We start from the raw sequence: 12,884 nt of genomic DNA on the forward strand, positions 1-12,884 counted from the left end.
GCTCAAAGCTAATCACGCCACCATTCTGAATCGCAGTCTGAAACGGAAACTCATCTAGATTAGACGTTCAAAGTATGTCAGTGTTTTTAAGGAGATGTTTACATAAATTAAATGTAAGGAAAGGAATCAATAGCAGAAAATAGAAAAGAAGTATGAATAGAACTGCGGTGCCTATGAGGCAATTTAAAGCAAAAGCAGGAAATAAAAAAACACAGAGGAAAGGACATTAGAAGAAGAATAAAAAATTTCAACTAGTTTTGTTTGGGAAAACACATCCAACCTAAACGTAGGCTGTTCTTCACAGGTAAATGGCTAGAGTAAAAACAAATGGAGTTTTGGAATGAATATTAAATAATATTTAAATAAGATAATCCATCCATCCATTCGCTTCTGCTTATCCTTTTCAGGGTCGCGGGGGTTAAATAAGATAATTCTTCTGGAAATATAAAAAATACTCCAACATGAAATATTTAAATATTTTCATTTTATTCAGGTTTCTGTTATTAAAAGATTTGCAAAACCTGCAGCTCTAGAAAAATAAAGCCAATACATATTCACATTATGTATTTTTTAAAAATCATAAGTCTAGACTCTCCATAGTACTGCACCTCAGGTTAATATTCCATCTGTTTGAAGAAAAGAGAGCTCAGAACATATTACAAAAAAAGAAGAAAAAAAAACTCTTTACAATCTAAAGAAAGCTCTCACCCAAGTATTGCAACAACTAAAAATAACAGTCCTCCCAGTAGTCTATCCCAGTTTGGTGATACTTATGTGAAGAATCCCCTTCCATACATCAGAATGAAAGCAAACAAAGAGTCAATGGATCATTAGTTGCAGGATCAAAACAGCTTTACCGAGTACTTGTGAAAAGTCAGTAATATATTGATAGATGGGGACTAATGCAAAAAGCCACTAAACACACAGAAATGTTGTCATACTCTACATTTTGCTAGTAGTCGTTAACAAAACGAGTTGCTAGTCCCAACTGAATAGCTATTCGACCTATTAACTGGCTTAGAATAGGGAGACCCAGCCTTGCTTTGTACTTTACTTGGAGGTTTGATGTAATAACTATGTATAGAAGGTGGTGGTTCTAGTAACATCTTTTTAATATTAATATTATTATTATTATTATTATTATCATCAATAATTTAAAAATAAAAATGGGCACAAAACTGTTAAACGGCTACAATGAATACACAGGTGATTTAAAGTCTTTGTTTAAGCATGTATTAAAGAAAAAAAAATTGTTTGGAAATAATTTCAATACAAATAGCCCTCTGTAGCATATGCCTACATAAATAGGTCTCACTCCCACCCACCACCCAGATTTTGGACTATGGATCTAGAGGGCACTAATCAAATAGAACACTTTGTCCTCTTTAATAATTTGGCTACAGGAGACCCATAAAGGATGAACGTGAACACTCAAATGGATAGGAGGTAGGGCTGAACGATATATCGCATTTGCGATAATATCGCGACATGATCAAGTGCAATTTTCTAACCGCAAAGGCTGCGATTATACTGCGATTATATTATACAATTCATGGGCTGCATCCTCCTGAGGCCGCATTTGTAGACCGATTACGTCACAGCGACGCGCCGAAGGCTGTCCAAATTACTACCACATCCCAGAATTCATAGCGCGGCCCAGCCAAACTCCAGTTTCCAGCAATGGCGGCCGCTACTAAGTTTTAAAATTACTCATACTAATCTTTCTGGGTCACAAAATAAACTTTTAACATATTTTCAGGCGAGAAAGTAGTTGTGTAAACATCAAATATCTGCTCGGTTTATCAAGATATCCCTTTTAACCGGCACCAGAACCACTGAATCTACAGCAACCAAATATTTAATAAGCCTGATATATTCCAGCTTCACAGCTAGAAGGCAAAACAACAAGGTCAACAATGTTTTGTATCGTTTGTTTGTTTGTTTTTAAAGAAAGATTATGAATCTGTAATTTCCCCTTGTGAGAGCAAACTCTGAGCTATATGTATTCATCTGTCTTCCAGTAAGATCAGTGTTCTGTCCATAACAATGCCATCTTTGAACATAAAACCCCTGATGTGCAGTACAATGTAGAGGAAATACACCCATATGGCTAAACAATTAAAGGAAACAGAATTTATTGGCTTCTTGATAACATTAGACAGGCAAGTACACCAGTGAAGGATTTAATATAGAATCTGTTTACTAGCTGCATGCCTTTGGACCAGGCCTTACTTTGAAAGTACAAAATTATCACAAAATCTTATTATGCATTGAAAACAGGTCCAGAAGTGCTCACTAATGGGGTCATTGTTCCTTGGTTGATGCTTGGCTATTCTGGACAGCTTTGAAGGCGTCATGACAGGAACAAATAATTTAGACTGGGAACCAGAACAACTTAAAAGTTCACCATATCATTAGTTTTTTTTTTTATTTGGTACTTGAACAAAAGGGTATCAAGAGGGTATGTTTTAACCTCTCCTCTTTTAAAATGACCCAGTTTTTATGATTACTGCACTACCATTTAGTTTTTAAACCACAGCACCACAGTCAGAGTATAAAAAAATGAATACACGTAAAACACTGTTGTTGTAAGACTTATTGGAAAGCCTTTAGAGTATTGTAACCACACCCTAAGAATGACTTACAGGAAATGAGTGCTAGCACCCAAACATCTTTATTTTCATCTGTTAGACAGTTTTGTCTGTACATGATCATACTGCAAATCAAGAGGAATTCAACTGGCAACTTTTGAAAATATTTATGTTTAAATTAAAATGCACAGAAATGTTTCAAAATGTATCACGTGTATCATATGTGGAAACATCTTTTATGGTTGCAAATATAAATCATAAAGTATGTGGCAATTGATAAAAAATTTACTGCAATTTAACAGATCATTTCAAGTGCAAACAATGGTACCTGTGTGATTCAGGTAATCTTAAAATAGCAAGTACAGGTTGACAATAAAATAATTATAGAAACTATTGTCAGTTTTTTTTTAAAGAGCTAAAGGGGTCAGATATAATATTGTTTCAATGTAAGTTCAAAGTGCACGCTTAAGCAGTGCACTATAGTGCATTTTGGGTCATTTAATATGCGAGATATGAATGCTCCTTAAAAAGGGATAGCTTTATTATTCTCTTGCTTTACTGAAAAAAGTGGGTCATCATAAAACAAACAAATCAAGAGATTGAAAAATGAGAAATAAAAAAAAAGAACAGCAACTGTCTTGTTCTAGTTTTCTACCTTTGGATTCTTTTTTTCTCTTCTTGTATGAGGTGATTCAGGCAGATCAAGCCTCTTTAAGTATCCATGCTTCTATGCATCCTCCCTGACTGAAGGTGCACTCCAGGCCTCTGCCCTTCCTTTGTTCAGAATCCTGATGAAGGTGGGAGCAACAGGATGGGCAGAAATACATGGGCCTCATGTATCACTTATCCGTGAATCAGCGTGAGTGCTCCTGGGGAGATGCACTCAGGTTTCGGCCCTTCGGCAGGGAGAGGATGGAGGTCACTGCTCTGAAGTACAGCAGCCTGAGAGCTAAAAACAGCTCATGGGGTGACACATGTTCTTCCTACGAATTATCTGTGGAGTTCTCATTGCTGGTTGAACTTGAGGACTGGGGTGTTGAGGAGGATGATGAGGAGGAGGAGGAGGAAGAGGAAGAGGAGGAGGTAAAATTCATCCCTGATAGTTCTGGAGGGTTTGTTGCTGTGTTCTGTCCACTCAAGCTTTTCCTGCACACTGGACAAGTGTCATGCTGGAGAAAAATATAAAACCTTTTTAGAGTCCCATTTAGCCCAATGTTTCAGTCAGCAACAACTGAATATTTACTGTAAGGGTAAAGAATACTGAATAGATGATGTCTAGTACCTGTTCCAACCAAGGGACTATGCAATCATTGTGAAACATGTGATTGCATGGGAGCTGCCTCACATTTTCACCAACACTGTAATCTTCTTTACACACTGGACATTCCAGTCCTGAAGCTGAAATGTCAAAAAATATAGTTAAATATGGTGCAAATAGGTCAACAGTTAGTTCTAGATGAAACTTTTACTGACAGGCAAATAGCATTAGGACTTATTTTTCAGGAAAAGCTCCATATTCTTTAATATCCAGTGGAAACATTTGTTAAGTTAGGAGCAAGTATATTCCCATTATTAGTATTTTTAAAGTAAAATAGTGACTTATAATACCCTAAAGTTATTTACTTAAATCTACAAATAAATAGTCATACTTGATTAAAAAGAATAAGTCAAACAACTGAAATCTGATGACATACTTGCAATAGCCTGCAAAGCTGTTGTAACTTTTTTAACTTACCAACATGCTCATCTGTAATTTGTACTGTAGGAAGACTTTTTATTTTATCTCTATCAGCAGGTGGTGGTCCTGTATTCTCAAACTGATTTAATAACTAAACATTAAAGAAAGGAGAATATTAGAAAGGAGGATAAATTGAAAGACACATTTCATTCGCATCAGTATCTACAATGTTAATACAATCACTTAAAAAACAAAGTTTCTAAAAGAATACCTGTGTTATAATAGCATCTAATCCATTAGCACCCCAGGCATAGTCCATAGGATTTGAGTGAAGAACACCCCTTTAAAAAGAATGGGACATTAGAACAAAGTAAGCACATTTTGGTGTGAACTCCCACTCTATTTTAACACATCTATTTCACAAACTCACCAGGGTCCAACACCAATGTTTGGCATTGCCGTAGGTGCAATTATTCCATTTACTAGCTGCTGAATGATTCTATGAAAAAGAACATAAAAAGATATGACAGAGTAGGAGGCAGGAATATTAATAAATTGCCCAGCAAGCACAAACAAAACAAAACGAAACAAAACAAAACACCGCTTCACTTCACAATCTGCACTCTTTACCCCTCTAAAGTGGGAACTCCCTCGTGTCTCCCTGCTTGTCGTCTTGAACCATGGCGACTTCTTGGTTGCCTGGCACCATATCGTTGCCGAGATGCAGCTTCCCTTTCCCGACGGTTTTCAGCATCCCTGTTATCCTCTGTTGTGAGTCCAGCCCCAAAGTCAAAGCTATCATCAAAGACACCCAGGGCAAACTGGCCATAGCCTGAAGGGAATGTAAACAGGTGCTGGTCCGCATTCTGGGACACAAATAAATGAAAGCAAACACACTGACTTGGTACAAACAAGTGAAGCTTTTGGAGTACAAACACCAAACTTTTACATTCAATACAAAAACACTTTGAAAGTTAATGGTTTGGTTGATAATTAGGTCAAGGTTCACCAATGGTACAGTCACAGAATGCTGACTTGCAGCATTTCCCTGTTTACTGATCATTAAAGCCTGAGTAACTATCACTTTTAAAAAAATCTTTAGATTACTGATGCCTATTTTTAACAGGGAAAAGTAAAGCTAGACAAATTATTCAATAAAATACACTGTAAAGCTCAAAACTGCAGCTTCAAAAGCTAAAGTGCAAACTCCAAGACAAAGTTCATCATGCATGATAACATATTAGCACAAACGTCACTGGAAGCAGTTTTAAGAAATGCTGACTCTGTTACACAATAGTGTGCATAACAGAGGCAGAGCGGTACAAAACAGGGGGAGGTTAGATGATAAAGACAGAGTCTGAATAAAGAATGGGTTAGAAACCTCAAATGGTTGTTGATTCTGGGGCCCGCTGGAGATGGTAGACATGGAGCCATTGTCAGCACTAAACAGGGGAACATCATTGAGAGTGTTATGTTTAGACCCAGTGACATCAAAGGAAATGACCATGTGTCAACGTTTTTATCCTTTTATATATTTGTAATGTTTTGCTGCCATTTCACTTTGTTTTCTAGATTATTTACTTTTTGCAAACTGTTACCATGTACAACTTAGAGGATAACATCATTAAAGACACCTAAAAAAGGACAAAAACTCATGGCCATATGTTGATTACATCAGATTAGTTATTAGATTTTTTAGGCCACCCTTTAATGGAAGAAAATAACACAATCTTCCATCTCACAGTATATGCAAAGCATATACGGAAACATTTATATTTAAGCAAGTGAATTAGTTTGCTTTCTATTTCTGCTACTGGAGGTTTCCTAAATTTCATCATCTACAACTAATTATGGAATGCTCATCCTACTGATTTTCTAATATATATATATATATATATATATATATATATATATATATATATAAAAATAAATAAAATCAGAATCAGAATACTTTAAAAATCCCTTTAGGAAATGATGTGATTTATTTCTTTGTTCCTTTCGAGAAATAGGAAATATACAGACATATATCAACAAAAACTACAAAATTTGTTTTACACAGGGTTAAACTGTTTTCAATATACACTTTTTACACACCTTCTTTCTTCCAGCAGTTCTTCAATAAACCCTGACTCACATCTTGGACATGTATACTCCTGTAAAACAAGACAGTAGTATGAGCAAACACATAATGTTGTTCTCTGATTGTGAGGAAAAAAACCCTTTCAATTCTAATAACAAGATGTACATTCTTTGCGAAGTGTAATAATTATTGCCATTCATGTAACATTATTCCCTACAAAATACTTTCTTTGCTTCCTCACTCACAATTTACAAAGAGATAAATTGATTTATCTGCAAATGCTACATACTATTTTAACTGTAAGAGTTAATGCATCTGCAGCCAGCATTGATTAATACAATTTATTTTTCATTCAAGCTATCCAGAAAAAAAAGACTGAAAACAGACAAAAGGCAACTTTAACCTTTAATCAAAAAATGATCACATAACTGCTTGTCATTTAAATCTTACATATTTGCAAGTGACTCCACAGGCTACATCAGGGTATATGTTAAGCAACTTATGCTTAACATATACCCTAGACTGGAAAAGCTTACTTTCAGGGTTTTGGTTAAAAAAAAAGAAAATCAATTGCAAGTATTTTCACCGATTACTTTTGTTTAAAGTGTGATGGACTGTAAATAAAACAGTTGTTTAAATGTATTTTATTCTAATGTGGTGGGACGTGTTAGTGCAGTCTATGTGCTGCTGTTGTTTCTAAAAGGAAAAATAAATAAATAAATATATTAACTTGTGTATGGTTACACGTGGGTATAGAGCCTGAAAGAATAAGATCATGCGTACAAGAGGCGGAAATTAGCTTCTTTCGAAGGGTGGCTTGGGTCAGCCTTTGAGACAGGATGAGGAGCTCAGTCATTAAAGTAGGGGTCAGAGCCACTACTCCTCCATATCAAAAACAAGCTAGCTACGGTAGATGAGCATCGCAGTAGGATCCCTCCTAGGTGAGCTGTTTCAGGTCAGCTTAAAAAAAATAGAAGATGTCTCTTTGATTGATAGATAGATAGATAGATAGATAGATAGATAGATAGATAGATAGATAGATAGATAGATAGATAGAGTTTTTCTCACTTAATTGGAGTAGGTTTGGTCATTTCAGTTTAGTTCCATGGTTTAAAAATTATTGGGATGGGGGGTTATTTTTTAAAGGGAACCCCGACTATTATTACAAGTTACTCTAAATATGTTACAAATTATCTCCACTACATAAAAACATACTTGAGAATAACTACATTTTTTTTTGTTATTCATTAAATCGTTGTTATTTAAAACTATTTTGGAGCCGTGGGAGCAGCCATGTTTTTTCGCACACAATGCATTCTGGGACGATGACGTGTATTGGTTGCTTTCGTTCAGTTAACCTGTTTTGTTTTTTAAAGTGTAGCAACCGTATTAACTAACTTGCCTATTAGTGACCTGGTTACGATTTGGTAGAACCACCGAGATAATCCATCAACAATATAAGGTTAGTCATTAATATAATGCTGCTGCATCGGCTGGGCTAGTTACATCGTAAGGGTTTAAAAACCGAGCTTTAAAGTGATTAGCGGTAATACAAACCGTGAGAAGCCGACAGTGATCACTGACTGTTTTTAGGGGATTGTTGAGATTAAATCGAATAAGATACAAAGCATTGAAACGTGTTAAAAACACAACAGTCTTATTAAATGCAGACTACTTTGGGCCCAGAAACACGATTCATAATGTTGTGTTGTCATAATGTCATCACTTAAAGACCGGATACCGGTCATGGAGGCTAACAAGGGCCGCCCAAAGAACATGTGGATTAAGACATACGGCTTCAAAAAGTTTTGGTGCTTTACAACAAACGCTCTCAGTCGCTGTTGCCATTGGCAAGCAATAGCCGCATAGGCACCAGTAGTTTTCCCTCACTCTCTCGTCCTCGTGTGGCGGATTGTTTTCATCTTCATCTAAACTAGGTGCTGGTTGACTATTTTCATTCTCTCTCTCGGTTTGCTCTGGTTCAAACTGGAAAGGTTGAACAGAAGCCATTTCCAGTGTGCTGCTAACTGGATGCGGTGCAACCGTATGACATCACTACCCAGAGTGCATTGAGAAGTAAATAACAATGGCGACCTACTGGTAAATCGGTTTTATATAAAATGTGCTTAAAAGGAAAACATTTGGTGTATTTTAATATCACACATGTTTTATTGAAAGCACAGTACATATTTTAGCGCAAACATGTCTTAATAGCCGGAGTTCCCTTTAAGTTTTTGACATGCATTTGTCACGGTTTACAAAAACGATAAACGAAGTTCATAACATCTGTTACAAAAAAATCGCATTTACAAATCTATTTCTAATAGGAAAAATTATGAATAAAGTCATTCCCTACACATTTTCAGTATAGTTTAATTTGCATTACCCAATACTGTTCAAGATATTTTCTGTCCCTTGTGCCCCGTTTTTATCTCAGTTAACTGAGAAGACATCAAAAACAGAAGTGGAAGTCTGACTGGTCAAAATGAAATTTTATCACATATAGCTTACATATAATCCATCGTAATATGTACATTTATATAATATCAGTAATATCAAAACAAATATGTACAATTTTCGATATTATCAACCAACACTAGTGGAATGAATAACAACTGCAACCAGTTACACTTGAATTATGTTCTTCAAAAAAGCCAAGAATAAAAAGTCGCTAGTTGTTCACATGTTAGAGACATACACAACAGCACATTCCAAGTCATTTTCACCACCCTACACAAACCGTTAGCTGATATTTGACACTCTAAACGGCATGTTTAGCATCCTGTGACAGATCCTTTCAGCCGGACTGACAGAAACATGCACACAAGCGATTAAAAAAAACTGTTCAGTTTGAAAAGAATTTTCCGATATAATTATGAAAGTCCCGAAGTCTATAATTATAAAGATTCCAATTCTACCGTTAGTTACTGCTAGTAAGTGTAGCTAGCGGTCAGGCTAATACCCATCGAAATCCCATCAAATAAGGACCAGCATTTTTTTCAAAAGATATTACAAATTAGAAATCCATCTGTCAGTGAGGCTTACGCAGTTTGACGTTGTATAACAGCCGATCCTCTATTTAGAGGAGTAGCTAACTAACTGGGCAGGGTTGGCGAGATAAACGCTACATCGTAGGAATCTGCTAATACCGTTAGCATGCTAATTGTTGTCCTCTTACTAAAACAATACATAAGAAAGTACCGCCGATCCCATCGCGTTTTCAGTTTGTCCAAATTTTATTCTCTACAATTTTTATCCACTACACTTACGGGAAGCCGAGGATTGATCTCTGCTGAGCATCTATGACAGAAAAACCGGCTGGGCCATGGAGGAGCTTCAGCCATCATTAGCTACTAAACAGGTAAAGAGGAAAAACTACGGAGCCCCGAAAAGGACAATCAGGACACCACGCGAACTTGCTAGAAATGACGCTGACCTTGTGAGTGAACATAAACACTTAATATTACAATGTGAGGCTTTAATAAAGCTATTGTCGACATAGAATGCAATGAAATGTTATAGTCAGTTTAATATTTTGTAATAGATTACATGGATTTGTTAAGTTTTATTTATTTAACAGGGACAATTCATGTTACTGGACTTCGATATTCCAAAAAATATTAGACGTAAACATTGTAGATCACAGTGAACTGCTGACACTGTCATATAAAAACTTTGCCATAAAAAATACAAAAATAAAAACAAAAATAACATAGATAGAATTAAGTTAATAGTGACTGTGGATGGTGCCATAAATGTTGCCCTTGGTAAACCTCAACATTCAGTTTCCCTTACTGACAGGATGGAAGGATAGATAGATAGATAGATAGATAGATAGATAGATAGATAGATAGATAGATAGATAGATAGATTCCACAACCACAAGGCAAATTATTGCATTACAGCAGTGGGATAAAGTATTAAAAAAATTGTATATACAAAAATGATTACAAAAAATAAACAAAAACACAAGTTAGAGAGTAAAAAGAATTTGAATTAATAAATAGTATGTACACAATAAATATGACAAACAGCTACAAGAAGGTATGATACAGAAATATGAGTGTGAAATCTTGTGCCTGTCACACAAAAAAAGAGTTATTGTATAGTTTCATGAAGAATGCTAGGAATGAGCTCCTGAAATATCATTATGGCAGTTGGGTTGAATAGATCTGACACTTATTGGTTATTAAATATATATATATGCATTACAATTAGAATGTGTGCTTTAAAAAATCACACATGTGGTTTACAAAATGCCACCACATGGTGGTGCTTTTGTGTATCAAGTGGTGACTTGAGGGTATTTCACAGTGTAGCCAGTGACTAAAGATACTACTCACTCTTGACAAGTTTCTCATTTCTGTCCCATGATAAATAATAAATATGCAGTTTAGTTTTTGCCTGTTGTAAATGAGGATTCATACTAATATGTTAGCTTAAAAGCCTTAAGGAACTGGAGACTGGTCAATATAATTACCCCCAGTGAATCTGTATCACCACACAGTGTCTCCACTGAACTCGTGTTATCCCTGCAGGTTCATTGCCCCCCTGCTCACCGTCTTCACATGACAACCAGAGATGTGTTTTTGCAATTTGGCAGCACACTAGATTTATTTTGACACATGCTACTTTTCCATTGGATTACTGTCAACCACCTTATGAGCCAACAGGCATGCTCCAAGTATTTAAAGGTTTTGTAGCATCTGTTTTTGAACAAAACTATTTCATCAAATGTGGATTTTGTATTTTTCATGTGTCAGTGTTTGACAGCAGTTATTGGAATATCATCAAGTGTCAAACCTGAGACAGAAGACAGTAAAATAAGTAGTCACTCACACAGGAAAAAAGGTTGTGTTGTTTTAAATTCTTCATCAATCTGGTGGCCCTGAGATAGCAGTGAAAGGTCTCAGACATCACATAGTTGCATAAGGGCTGAAGAGCAAAATGACTGATTACACTTTGTTTTCAGGTCTGTTTTTATTTTTGAGGTTGTCAGCTAAAATCTAAGCAATATTTTTATTATACACAGGTGTCCTTAATGAGATTACCTTAACAGCAGACTCATGGCTATAAACATATCACATAAGTCTGGAGTCACATCACATGTTGACAGCAAGTAGGAGTTCCCATCTGACCAGCCATTGGCCAATCAGGTTTCTAAACCCTTCTGGCCTGATTTTTACATGAAAACATTTGCTTTCATGCTCTTGGTAACAACAGGCCTATATGCACCCAGCCTCGGGTATTTTTTTGTGTTTAGTGTTTGCTATTTTGCACAAACAACAAATAACCATGTATATCTGTAAATGTGTTATGCAAAAAAAAGTCAGTAAACCAATCAATAGCTTAAAGTATGGTATGGCACAGTGAATCACTGGAAAAAAAATGCTGGATGTTGCCACACAGCAAAGCTAACAATGTAACCAAGTTAGTTCCTAATGTGCTCTCTAGGTTGATGTTGTGTCTGATCTGGCCATGTGGGAGCAGGAAAGACACGACTGTCCCATGGGCTGAGATTAGAGAGAGTCTGATAGCACCGAGGTTTGCTATGTCTGCCAGACTGAGGTAAGCTATTGTCTCCCTGAACCCAGTGCGTCACTGCCATTGCAGTTGAATGCTCATTGTAGCAATGCAATCTGGGGACTGAGTGACCGTGGGTCAGAATGAGGTCATGTGGGCAGCAGAAAACAACTACCAAGAGACCTTCTACATCATAGTTTTAGGTATAGAAGTTAAAAGTTGCTTTTAAACACTGGATATTTACCCTAAAACTTTGCAATAGTTGAAAATAATTTAGTCTGTTTTTTCATGGAGCTGCGATAAAGCAGCTTTTACCTTTTTAAGTCAGACTTTTAATGAATTAATTAATAAGACTTTTTTTTTTAAGTCTGATTAATCTGCACGCTTACATTCACATGAAGTAACTCCTAAATACAATATTTGGTATTTTCATGACCTACTTTTAATAGCTTAATTTATATTGAACTCAAAAAGACGGCAAAGTGTCGCAGCCAAGGGAGCAGACAGATATGGTGCAAGGGACACTGCTGCTTTTGTCACTCCATCAAGTTTTTCCAGACATTCCCGCCAGGATTGCCCCACACTGTTCCCCGGGGCCCCAGAATCACACTAACATACACACATAAATACACACACATGCAGACACTCAGCAATAACAGCCGCCTGCTGGAACTTCCTGGGCCTCTTAGTCATGCGTCACTTGTTTTCAGTCCCACCCATCGAAGACTCTCTCTTCCTCCAGACATACTCTGTCTGATGCCATGTGTCACAAAACTTGTGCATTACACACACACACACACACACACACACACACACACACACACACACACACACACACACACACACACACACACACACACACAACACATACAGCCAAAACATTAGTGATGGTCAAAGCTCTCTTTAACAAAATAAAACTTGTACGTCTAAGAACATGAAGATATGCACAGCTTATAATCATATGTGAATCACAGCAGGCATCCCAGCGATGTTTTTCCACTCTGCATGTTTC

The 12,884-nt window shown here is 36.4% G+C and overlaps 1 protein-coding gene across 1 annotated transcript; it reads right to left on the minus strand.

Moving 5' to 3' along the window:
* Window positions 1–3,092: 3,092 nt before the first annotated feature.
* LOC146607340 (E3 ubiquitin-protein ligase RNF126-like) lies at window positions 3,093–9,696 on the minus strand. The gene is made up of 9 exons (XM_085348077.1): window positions 9,619–9,696; window positions 6,364–6,422; window positions 5,651–5,711; window positions 4,900–5,135; window positions 4,700–4,768; window positions 4,541–4,610; window positions 4,327–4,420; window positions 3,874–3,989; window positions 3,093–3,760 (listed from the first exon to the last, which is right to left on the minus strand). The coding sequence occupies exons 1-9, from the start codon at window positions 9,694–9,696 to the stop codon at window positions 3,575–3,577; spliced, it is 969 nt and encodes a 322-aa protein (XP_085204203.1). The 3' UTR covers window positions 3,093–3,574.
* Window positions 9,697–12,884: the final 3,188 nt, after the last annotated feature.

This window comes from Diplotaxodon limnothrissa, linkage group LG23 (assembly GCF_057381915.1).
Source record: "Diplotaxodon limnothrissa isolate DT_005_m linkage group LG23, D_limnothrissa_male_GT1.1, whole genome shotgun sequence".
Lineage (NCBI taxonomy): Eukaryota > Metazoa > Chordata > Actinopteri > Cichliformes > Cichlidae > Diplotaxodon > Diplotaxodon limnothrissa.

Coding starts and splice junctions, on each gene's coding strand:
- LOC146607340 (XM_085348077.1), bottom strand. CDS start 9,696: ATGATGGCTGAAGCTCCTCCATGGCCCAGCCGGTTTTTCTGTCATAGA. Junction 5,712..6,363: donor GAACTGCTGGAAGAAAGAAG/GTGTGTAAAAAG, acceptor TCCCCTGTTTAG/TGCTGACAATGGCTCCATGT. Junction 5,136..5,650: donor AGAATCAACAACCATTTGAG/GTTTCTAACCCA, acceptor TTTGTGTCCCAG/AATGCGGACCAGCACCTGTT.